General features: G+C 39.0%; 1 protein-coding gene and 1 pseudogene across 3 annotated transcripts; one reads left to right on the top strand and one right to left on the bottom strand.

Annotated features, from left to right (window-relative positions):
- The first annotated feature begins 3,544 nt into the window (after positions 1–3,544).
- LOC148720502 (uncharacterized) lies at positions 3,545–10,015 on the top strand (annotated as a pseudogene). The gene is made up of 3 exons (XR_015992945.1): positions 3,545–3,782; positions 7,598–9,575; positions 9,974–10,015. The product of XR_015992945.1 is annotated as an uncharacterized LOC148720502 (transcript).
- LOC148720501 (uncharacterized) lies at positions 4,156–11,617 on the bottom strand. 2 transcript variants are annotated; one of them, XM_088738409.1, is made up of 3 exons: positions 11,257–11,617; positions 9,685–10,005; positions 4,156–6,639 (listed from the first exon to the last, which is right to left on the bottom strand). In XM_088738409.1, the coding sequence occupies exon 3, from the start codon at positions 6,596–6,598 to the stop codon at positions 5,522–5,524; it is 1,077 nt and encodes a 358-aa protein (XP_088594535.1). In that variant the 5' UTR covers positions 6,599–6,639; positions 9,685–10,005; positions 11,257–11,617; the 3' UTR covers positions 4,156–5,521. The 2 variants fall into 2 exon arrangements, with proteins under 2 accessions (XP_088594535.1, XP_088594534.1); XM_088738408.1 differs by lacking the exons at positions 9,685–10,005; positions 11,257–11,617 and adding an exon at positions 6,921–7,131.
- Positions 11,618–12,344: the final 727 nt, after the last annotated feature.

Below are 12,344 nucleotides of genomic sequence, written 5' to 3'. Positions count from 1 at the left end.
TTACTATAGCTCCAATTAAGAAACTCGATTTTCATGTTGTTTTCGCATCGAAAAGAATTAATGCTTTAATATCCTTATATCATTCCCTATCCTCCATATGCCCGCCTTTTTGTCTACTGACGAATGCAGTGCAAGGAACGCAGAGAAGTACAGGCATTTGAACAAACAAGCAAGGGGAACCTCTCCTCATTTGATATGTACGACAAGTCATGGCGAATTGTGTACTCATTATTGCCTTCCGAACACCACTCGAAACATTTGAAAAATATCGAGTGATTATCCCAAGTTGAAAGTCCCTCTAAATGACATAAAGACTGGGGCTTTCGCAATTCTACCGCCAGCTTGGTCGATCTCCAAATGAGATCTCTCCAGGATGGGGGCATCAGGGTCTATTAGAAACCCCCAAACCGCAAAAAAATTCAATCAAAACCGAAAATTGCACGCAAAACCGTCTAAACCGATAAATTTGCACATCTCAGTTGTCAAAATCCTAATTGATCTGATACTGTGGTCACAAGTGGAGCAACCATGATAGGTTTCGCGGCTATTCGAGATCAGCAGAGGTGTATAACTGCTGCTCAGATCCAACAGAAACTGGAACCCCAATATGAATCAAAGGCTCTGTGAGCCAACTCGTGAATTGGATAAGCCAAAGTAATTTGTGTCGTCAATAGAAATGGGTGTTTGATTTCCATACTAAGGTATGAATCGTTACACTGGTAAATGTGCATTATGAGGAATATGTGAAACTAAATTAGGCCTCAAAGACAGAAAATATGGCCTGATTAGGATTTGGTGCAAGACAGTCACTGTTCCAGATTTTACAGTAAAGGTTTGTGGAATGAAAGTTCAAAAGGGTGCTGTTTTGTTTATCATAAAACTATTGTTCCAATATTGAGCTCAGTATTTACTTCCGATCCAAGCATAGGGATAGGCATGTAAAAGCTTATACGCTGGATGGAACGCACGGACATAAGGATAAGCATATATGCATAAGATTATCAAAACGTTTCCTTCTTTTTATGCTTATACTGTCTAGTTAAGACTTGGTTGGCATAAGGGTAAGGATAAACATAAGCGAAAGTCTTTCAGGCAATCAGCAAGCACTATACTGCTTATACCAACCATGTCCCTATTTAACGTAACATCGACTGAGCGCTTGTGCTCATGTTTATGTTGCAGCTGAGCCCACCTGCACATTAGCTTATGTTTATGCCTATGCTTATGTTGCAACTGAGTACTACCCTTGAAGCCTGTTTCGCACTTCTGAGATAATTATTAGCACAAAGATGAAAAAACAAGTACAAGGATGTCACACCACTCTAAATTTTGTTTTTCGGAATTCTTATTGTTAGTCACTGGATACTCAAACAAGGATTTTTTCCTTATTTTGTGAGTCAATTCCTTGAAATGTAAGGATCAAGATTACTGCTTTTAAGAATTTTATACTCTCCAATGAAAGTTCCTCAGTTTAAGAATACCACCATTAAAAATAAGATTTACATTGCTTGTTTTAAGAATTATGACTTTGAATTCTCATTTTAATGGCATTTCCACTATTGAATAAATATCTCAAATCCTTGCTTTTAGCAAGTATTCATTCTATATAGAAAGGTTCTTCTTCCAACTGATTTATGATAAATGCTTGCCAAAATTTCAGAAATATCTGTGGAATTGTGCTTGTCCAATTCCCAAGGAAATATAACTAAATATAATTTGAAAAACGTTTTTACATTAATTTTTCTTTCAGCACACTCAATATCTGTGATTCTTCATGAAACAAGAGCACAGTTTTGAGTGTTCCTAGTTTACCCTAAATGTAAAGCATTAGGAATATCCTTGTTGCATCTAATTCACAATAATTTTTAATTTCAAATGACAATCAAAGTGGTTGTCAAAATGAATCATAAATTTATGACTTCCAGAAGAATAAGCATGGAATGTAAACTGCTACCATTTGTAATCTTTACTTACAATCATGTGATTATTATACAAAAAATTACTGAACCAGAGTAAAGAATCTCAAACTAAATATAAACCACTTGTCGACAGAATTATGGTCATACATCAGCAAGGATATTCATCCTTGTAAAGGGATTGTTGTTGTGACTGTCAACTTATTATTGTTTTTTTTTTCAATATGATTCAAAAGAAAAGTTGCTGTATCAATTTCTTGAAGAATATGTCCTAGGTGTAGAGCCTCTACGAAGAGCATTTAGGTACAGGCAAATCTGTAGCAAGATTTTTGACAAAGAGAAAGAGAAATCCTCAGTATGATTCAAAGGAAAGGCTACTAGACCTATTCCTTGAGAAATTTGTGTTTGTCATGAAGCCGCTATATACTGTTTATTTTAGTATTGGTAAATCTGCATAAAGACTTACTGAATAGTTAAAATTTCAGCATATTAAGTTAACATGTAGCTGTGCCATTTCTTGACGAATTGTTGTTGGGTATAAAGCCATGTCACTTTGCTGTTAATTTGATATACATCAAATGAAGTGAGGTGTAACTTAAGTCTTGCTTCAAAATAAAACTTGCTGCTGAGCATGTATCTTAAGTTCAAAATAATGTAAAACATTTTAAAGAAAGCACAATTTGGGTTTATTATGTCAGATTAAAAGTCGTTGTTGAGTTTGTAGTATGGCCTGGCTAACCTGTGTTACATGCACAAAATATTGATAGAAAGAACCACTTCCTGGAGTTAAGATCCTTGTCTCAAGGACATAGGGATGATGTATTATTTAGTAATCTTTGAGAAGTAAGTGCTCTCTTTTGAGATCTTTACTTACTCATTTTGAAAAAAATAGGTCTTACTATGAGAAACTTTGGTCACCTTAAAGTAAGGACTCTTATCAGTTTTAGGCAGTATTTATCACTCACTGTTAGTGCATATATATTCCTTGTTTTGAGAACTGATAATTACACTCATTTTGAGTGATATCACTCCTCATCTTTAGAACTTCCTGTTCCCCACTCCAAGACTCATTTTTAAGAAAAAAGTCCTTAATTCAAGGTATCTGGAAACATACATTACAAACTTAACAGTGCACTAATAACATACGCATACACAGTGCGAGTTACACCATTGAAGAAACAGCATATCGATTGATTGAACTTATGCTTGAGCTTCTTTCGCTGCAGTTCCCACTTGTGAACCATTTTCCAACGTTGATACAGCTCCAGGAATACCAAACAAGCCTCAAACAAGTCACTTTACGAGCAGTTGGCCCTGAGCGACACTTCGAAATCGGACTATCGGCGAGCAGCGACTCGAGTTGTTTGAGCCCGCGGTTGAAATTACCTAAAGATCAGCGTTTTAAATGTAAAATTTATATTTACGTAAAGTTTCAAAAGTTAGGCCTCGCGGAAAGGTACCCACCCATGGAAACCGTAACCCCATGAAATTCTCAGACATGCGCAGATTACACTACTTTGTAGCACTGCGTGAGAAAAGGAACGCGGGCTCGTGCCGTGAGTTGTTTACATCAAAGTTACAGATTTTTGTTAATTAATCGCCGGCCGACTCGCCGACAATTAGACCTAATGGCACGTAAAAGAGCTCACGGCAGCCAGTTTTCTTGCAAAAATCAGCCACCAGTCAAAAAGAAGCCGAGAAAATATGTGAATTATTCCGAAAAAATAGAAAAAAGCAGCATTGCAGTGCAAGTGTGCAGCTTTTTAAGTGAAGAAAAACTCGATCGACTCGAGAGAGAGTGTAAGGGTTTGAGGTCCGAAAACGCCAATCTAAAAGGAACAGTCAAAACCCTAAGACGCAGTCTAGGTAAGTGTTTTTAAGGAGGGAATGGAAATGTAAACACTTGCAAATGTCTACGAATACTATTGCAGATTGTCTGAGCCACCAATTACGGTGACTGATTTTCATTCCCATTCTGAATTTTCGCCGGTTGCAACTTGCGCGATCGTAGTTGACACCACTTTTAATTAACAAATGGTAAACACCACAGCGTACACTATTGAGTTATGGATGCACGCGGGAGGTTGCTAAGCACGAAAGAAGCGTAAGAGTCGCTCGAGGCGATAGCCGAGAGCGACTCTAGCTTCTTGAGTGCTTAGCAAACCTCCCAAGTGCATCCATAACTCAATAGTGTACGCTGTGGTGTTTACCATTTGTTTTATAACATAACATCGATACATTGTAGCCATAGAATTTCCCTTTTATTGAACCAAAAATGTTCGTGTAGTCTTACATGACCAAACAAAACAAGAGCGCGAAAACTAGGCATTGCACGGGTATGCTCGTCAAGTCAATCGAAGACAAATGTGATCATGCAGTAAATGGTTTGAACCCGGGGGTAACATGTGAAGGTGTAGTCTGATCGTCCGGGTGAGTGTAGTCCTGAGAAGGACTGTTGTCGGTGGCAGTGACTGACGTTTCGACAACCTGTGCGGAAGTCATCATCAGAGTCAAGTGAGTGATTGTTGTCAGTAGAATGTTCTTATTCCAGTTCGTGTGAAATGACCGGTTGGTTTTGCCGTGATGTTATTGGCTGTAAGACTCAAGTGACGTAAGTCGTTCGTGATTGGTCTGTTTCGGTCTGTCGGTAAAGCTAGGTTGTTCTTTTTCGGTCGTTTGTGATGTTTATGTCGTGAATGAGTCTACCGAAACAAACGACACCGCAACCCCTACGACTACAGCAACCATACCGTACATAAAAGGTATGTCTGAAAACATCTCGCGCATCTTACTACCCTTCAATATCCGCGTCGCCCACAAACCCATCACCACACTACGTCAGTTACTAACCAACGTTAAAGACAAAGACGAACCGAGGAACAGACAGGGAACGATTTATAAGATCAATTGTTCCGACTGCCAAGCCTCCTACATCGGTGAGACTGGCAGAAACCTCACAACAAGACTGACTGAACACAGACGGGCGACGAGGAAAGGTGATGTCAGCAATCACATTGCTGAACACCATCGACTTACCAACCACAACATTGACTGGGACTCTGCGCAATGCCTAACCTACAGCACTGATTATTTTCAACGACTGACTCTGGAAAGCTGGTTTACTAACTTAGAACAGACTCCCCTAAACAGATGTCAACAACTACCCGCCCCATACAAACGACTCATTCACGACATAAACATCACAAACGACCGAAAAAGAACAACCTAGCTTTACCGACAGACCGAAACAGACCAATCACGAACGACTTACGTCACTTGAGTCTTACAGCCAATAACATCACGGCAAAACCAACCGATCATTTCACACGAACTGGAATAAGAACATTCTACTGACAACAATCACTCACTTGACTCTGATGATGACTTCCGCACAGGTTGTCGAAACGTCAGTCACTGCCACCGACAACAGTCCTTCTCAGGACTACACTCACCCGGACGATCAGACTACACCTTCACAAATGTGATCATGTTTACTGAAATTCATGAAAAAAAGCTCTTTCTGAGCTTTGTATCTACAGCTAATCGTTGCAATTGCTCAATCACGAGCGAAGTTTCTGACGAAAGTAAAAAACCGTCCTCAAATGTCATTTAAAAATTGACTCAATTTCGGAGGAAGAATTGTTGAAAACAATTTGCAAGTTTTGAATACTGCAGTCGCCGAAAAGCGATTTCGTTGCCACTTGTTTGGTCTGGAACGACATGGATTGCTTAGAAACTTCTGATGACTTGCTGTGGTTGTTAGTGGAGGAAGAAAAGGCTCTCGACAAGACTTGACTGCAGTTGTGCAGTTGTGATGTCGATGGACGAGAGTTGTAGCTCACCAGAGACTGTTCACTGCGGTGTCCTGAAATGGCCATGATGTGGCGGTTAGAAATCCCAGCGTTGGACCAGAGAGTGATGGCGGTAGCTCTTACACAATGATTTGTGTAAACTTTGGATAAATTCGCTTCTTCGCTGATATTTTTCATCATTTTAGTGAGGCTGTGTATTCCAAGCGGTCGTGCTTCGTACCAAACTGCATCTTCGGCTGCACAGTTTTTCTTCGGATACTGGAAAAAGGCAGTGCAATTTTGATTGACTTTCTGCAGGTATAGTTTCAGCGCTTTGTAGCCGTCTCCTTGATCTTGTGTTTCATACATTCTTGCTTCTTTTTCTGTGCTCTCTACATCGTTCAATCCTCCAGGATGATTCTTTGACATTTCATCATGGCTCATTGTTGCGTACCTTCGTCCAGCCGCATCAATTTCGAACCTGAAGCTCTTCGTTGTCAAGCTTCTTTGACCTTCACGGCCCCTTCGGCAAAAAAAAAGGACAACATGAAACCAAACGTTCCTCAGCAAGGAAAGTGGTTGAGAGAAGGAAAAGACTTTGCTGGATTTCAACTTCTGGAGGTCTTCCTCTTCGATAGCAGGTTTGTGTGTGACATTTTCTTTGCCGCTTCGCTTAAGGCTTCTTATTTGTGCATCTAACATCAAGTTTGATCTTGAAAATCTCGAATCAGTGGAAATTTTTAGGCCTCTGTTTAAAGGAGGGGCATTGAGATATCTTTCCATTGAGTGACGGAATCCCAGTAAGGTAGATTTGCTGTAATCTTCGCCCTTTTTCGTTCTGGCTTCTGCATAGAACCTTCGTAGGTTTTGATCCAGCTGGCCGATACTCATCTCTTCAAGCGGGGTTTGAATTTTTTTTTCTGTACACCAAGCTGAAATTAACAGAAAAATAAACGGTCTGTCAAAATTCTCTTTTTTTAAGACCTTAAATTTTCAATTTCAGTATTTTAACCTCTAATCATAGTAAACGCTCCTTAACAAAGGCAATTTAAAAGGTTTCGTCAAGATTGTTTACGTACAGCATTAAATGGGGTTCCACGGTTACAAACATTTTACTCATCGGTAAAGGCTTCAGGAACTAATTTGTTCTTATTTTTAGCTTTATCGAAGCCTATTTAAAAGTGTCAGATTATCTCTGATAGCTGCTTTTTACCTTTAAATGTGGACACAGACCAGTTTGTGGTTTCTTTTGTCTTTTTGGAGTGCCGCTCGCTTACAAGCAATTCGAGTTCGCTTTCACTTAAACTCGCAAATCTCTTTGTAGGTGGCTCAAGAAATGAGAAATCAAATAATTTAAAGGATGGCATTTGTCTCATTTTCCCGAAATTTCGAAGACATTTCCATATTTCCGGCAGAAGAGACTCCAGCCATTATTTAAAGAAACAGTTTCCAACGAAACATTTCCTCACTTGGAAACATTTGCTCACGTCAGCAGCGTACACCCATGGGCAAATGGGGGACGCTAAATCGACCAATCAAAGCGCGCGCTTTAGTTTGGTTATGTTATAAATGGTTTTAATCATAAACCGATAACACTCCCACCAAACAGAAGCCGAAAAAGAACCTCTCGAATGTTAAGATAGAGTAGTCGATATGGCCGCATGGTCAGTAATAAAATGTACAGGCAAGTTAATTTTTCGGTCAGCAAATCATAACGACGCGTATCTTTAAGTATCATACAGTATCGAGAGTTTCTAAACATACCTCATTGATAGGATTTCTAGTCGGATATTAATTTTTTACTTTGCATTCTTTGTTTCCATACTCTATCATGTGAAATTCGTGAGTTACATTTGACTAATTTCAATTGTGACCTCTTCATAATTTCAGTATTTGTAAAAGGAAGGAACATCCAATTGAAAAAGGGCGTGTTGAGGCTCCAAATTCAACTCAAAAAGTGTCAAAACAAACTTACGTCTACTGAAAAAAAAGAAAAACAAGTCAGCAACAAGTTAAGAGGGACAAGATCTGCTTCCTCAAAACTGAAAAAGAAATTGCAGGGGAACAATGAGTTTGTCAAAAAGGGATATTCTCTTGTGGAGACATTTGCACATGGTAACAATGGATACAACCAAAGAACTCTGATGTTTATGGCTTGTGTCAGATACATGCAACATGCATCTTTGTTATCTTATCAAAAGACACCTGTAGCATTACATCTGATTTTCAATATTTTGTTTGACTGTAGCCCCCCCACAAACTTTGTTGTCTCCCCAAGTACACTTTCTGACTGGAATGTTCTCTTAGGTGAAGCAGACAAACTAATTTTACGCAAGTGCTTCTCAAACTCCAAGTATGATTTTCATCTCTGGAGCGATGACTCCCACAAAGGAGGAGAAGAGAGGCACATAGTGGGTGTTCACACCTGGTGCCCCAGAGAGAGCAAGCCCCGAGCTTATGTCCTAGCAAACAGCCTTACAGCAAGCGGGTCTGGAAAACACCAGTCTGATGTGGATTATAATGTTGTGAAAAATGAATATGACATCACCAATGTTTTGGGGTTGGTTGGAGACAATGCCTCTACCCAAAAGGGAAAAGTAAATGGTCTCTTAGCAAACAACACCAAAATTTTTGGAAAAGAAATGTTCTTTGTAGGATGCTACCCACATGTACTAAACATCATGCTGAGAAGAATGTGCCAGGCTGGCTTTGAAGCAAAGGGTGACATGAGTAACCCCCATGTTTTACAATTGCTATATAAAATATCTTGGCTCCATCATGAGCGTCCAAGCCAATACAAAGTCATCTTTGTTTCTCTAGGTATTCTTAGTAAAGAGCCACCCCTTCCTCAGACATTCATTGACACAAGGTGGACATATTACCATGAGACTCTCCAGTGGTATCTTAAGTATGGAAAAGCTTGTCTACAGCTTGCTGAGCGTCTCCTTCAAAGATTGCCAAAATCAGATAGCCACCACACTATTTGGCAAGATGTCATTAAGATGAGCTCAAGTCCTATGATTCAAGTTGAAATCAAGTTTTTGTTTGAATTCCTTGACAAGTTCATCATTCCATCTCTGAACGCATCCCAAGCTAGTGATGCCGAACTTGGTTTTTCCAGTGGTTACCTTGCACGGTTATGGCCAGCAACTGTTTTGAAGCACCATGAAACTTTAAGTGAAATGTTGAAGTCTCCATCAGAACATTTTCCTGTAACATCACAACAGGTAAAGATGTCATTGAAAGACCCAGCAGCTATTGACCATTTTCACAAACAAGTGCAGAGGCCAATGTTACAAGAAGCACTTAAAGTAATCAAAGATCATGGAGCAGAGTGGTTAACTTTTCTTAAGTTGTTTGGAATGGGAGCTGATCAGAGATACCAAAGTCATTTCTGGCATTCAGTTTTAAAGCTTCTTGGAGTTCCAGTCAGATCTGAAAATCAAAAAGAAAAGTCAGAGAATATCCCCTTTCATGTTCAAGGACAGAACACTCTCACATTGGTCTATAAGGACAGAGTTGGAAATTAAAGGAACCCCAATTGCTATGTGAGATCAAAGAAATGGCCTTGTCACAACAGAGCTCACTCATAAGTAAAGAAGCCACTCCAAACCTGTTTGAGTTCTATGCCAAGCACATTTTCAGTCTTCCAGTTAACAATGTTCTTGCCGAAAGACAGTTCAACCTTTCACAACTGTATCTTAATCATAACATGTCAGAGTTATCCAAACAGGCTTCAATCACATTTGTTGAAAACATTCTGAACAGTGGAAAAACCAACACCAGGACCACAGAAGCCGCACGTGAAGTTCATGAAGAAAGAATGAAAGAATATGCCCAAATGCTCACCACAGACCTTTTGCAAGAGGCAAGAAAGAACTTAAACAAGATTGGAGAAAACAGCACACATGGGCCACTTAAAGCAAAGGATGTTTACCCTAAAGCTTGGATAGAAAAGAAAGTAAACAATGACTTACCGGATATGATTCAGTCACTAAAAGCTGATGGTCGCAAACTTAAACTTCACTGGAAAGCTTCTGCCAAGGGAACATCTGCACTGGAGGGACAAAGGTCATTCAGCCCAACAGTAATTGAGGGAGTTACCAGTACACCTGATGGACAAGTTCCAAGACTCATGCAGCTAGCAGCGCTAAAGGTGTGGAACTATGGGAAGGAGCTACCAATTTAGGATCTACCAAGAGAATGCCAGTTGTGTTTACAAAACTGTCCAAATGTCTTCCAACCTCCAACTACTTGTCTTTCCAGGTCCCACATGACTGTACATATTACGCCATTGCCTACACCTGAAGAATAAAGTAGTCATGGGGGTGGCTCAGTAATTTTTAAACATTTTAGATTTGTACATAAGAACTGATTTCACTGACCCACACTGCATGAAGTAAATGTATCTCAACATGAATGCATTTTACTCACAGAGACACATCTAAAAATTAATAAATGTTTCAATGCAAGATGTTAGAACTAACCTGATAAAAGTATGTTGTATATGCCACTTTAGTTAAGTGAACAGAGGTCAATATCGGTTTTAGTGTATGTAGCATGTTAGCTTTGCAATATTGTAACTGGTTCTGCAGGGTATAAGTAAAGTGCATGGAGCCAAAGCTGAGACATGCATGTATTTAACCATGTTGTATTGGATCTTGAATTAAATGAATTGAACATTACATTCAAAATGAACAGTAGGTAAATGAAGCTGTAATATATCTGATTTTAAATTGTTATGCATAACTGTAGCTTAGTAGAATATTAAACAAACATTGAAATGCTGTCACTTCACTACAGCAGTTTAACACCATAATAAATGTAATATTTAATTACATGTAGATCATATCATTATAATGTTGCACATGTATAGTTAAACATATCATTAGCAGTAGGTAACTTTTAATGTGATAAGTACATGACTTGTGTATAGGTGTTCTTGTACATTAAGTGAATCATTTTGTACAGGAAGGGCAAAGCTAAGTGATGCAGCCAATGTTCTGTTACATACAGTTAGTGTACAATGCATAACAGTAATAAATTAGATTTAAACACTGGAACTGTTAAAAACGTGCCAAATTCTTTATCTTGTCTTTCCTTATTCCGTGTAAAAGATAAGTAGTACAAATCTGACCCGTAATGAATCCTCTCTCCCCTTTAAAAGTTTTTCTTCCTCTATTAATTATCTACAACGATGGAATTTTTTTTCACATACAGGCAACTTGTCATAGCCTCTAAATCTGGACCAACACAAATATGAATATGCAGTGTGGTCGAAAAAGAATCAGTGTATTGGTCGATCCTGCACATTCAAAGCGCCCAAAAGAAATAAGCATTGATTTAACAATCGATATCAGTCAAACATCATCAATAGTACCAACGAGTACCCGAGAAGTGATAGATAATTAACTGCTCTTGGTTCCTGTTGACGAATAAACCGGAGTTCACTCTCGATCTCGGGTGGACGACATTGAATGTAAGCTAATCGACCCATTACCACCAACACCCCCAAGATAGGGTCAAGATAACCTAGTTTATAATCTTACCTCGAGCATCGTGCGCTTGCTTTACTCAGTCGATATATTTCATTCCTCCATTACATCTCGAGCGCGCGTTAAAAAGATGAAAATAACTTTAAAACGAACGAAGGTGGACTCCAAACCTCAATTTGCTTTGAAACTACGATGCCAATTCTTGACCTTGTCCGTTTCGAAATTCCTAATAATAAACACCACGCGCAATGAATGACAAAACAGTACGAAAAAATAGCATTTCTACCGCTAAGTCGATGAAAAGAAAAAAAATAAAACGGTAGAATCCTTAACTCCGTTGCAGTCTTCGCGGTTTAAGTATTAAACTACCAGAGACTTTGTGTTTTGATAAGACATTCAACGGTAAAGTTTTAAAAGCGTAGATGGGAGAAGTAAACACAACAAGGGACGTCATCTGCGCATGTCAGAAATTTTCCTTAACCCACGTGCGTACCCTGTTCCGTGAGGCCAAAAAGTGAGATTCATGAGATTTTCAGGATGGCGACGTAGGTGGTTCAAATCCGCCGCTCTTAAGTATATTGCGGTTTTTGCTTAACTTCCTTCTTTGTTTTCTTTTTTCTCTTTTTCGGACACAATAATCATTTTCCTGGATGTATACATTTAAAAATAGAAGTATTGATAAAAGTGTATTCGGAGATTGGGCAAACTTTAATTAATTCACAAATGGAAAACGTATACTTTTTTACTCTTTCAAGATTATCATTGGCTTCTTTTTCACCCCAACACTATTCTTAGCAACAAAGGTCGCCATTTCGTTTGTTTATCACTCGCCAAAAACTATCGAATACATTTAAAAGCCTAAAATAGAAAAAAGTTTACAGGAATCGACCAATCGAGCGAGCGAGCGAGCGCCCTTCATCACACCATACCTGCAACTCGTTTTTGCGCACGCGCAGTTCACGAGTTAAAAACCGAAAAAGCACATCGGATACTAAATCCGAGTACCTGTCAAAATTTTCGACGAAAACCGAAAACCAAATGCTGAAAACGGAAAATCCGCAAAACGCAAAAAACAGCAAAACCGAAAAACCGACTTTTTTTGGCACAAAAAAAAAAAATCGAAAAAAACCGATCAATAACAA

Source organism: Stylophora pistillata, chromosome 11, assembly GCF_964205215.1.
Source record: "Stylophora pistillata chromosome 11, jaStyPist1.2, whole genome shotgun sequence".
NCBI classification, from domain to species: Eukaryota; Metazoa; Cnidaria; class Anthozoa; order Scleractinia; family Pocilloporidae; genus Stylophora; species Stylophora pistillata.
Note: the sequence above shows the minus strand (reverse complement) of the source record. Positions and strands in the feature narration are given on the sequence as shown.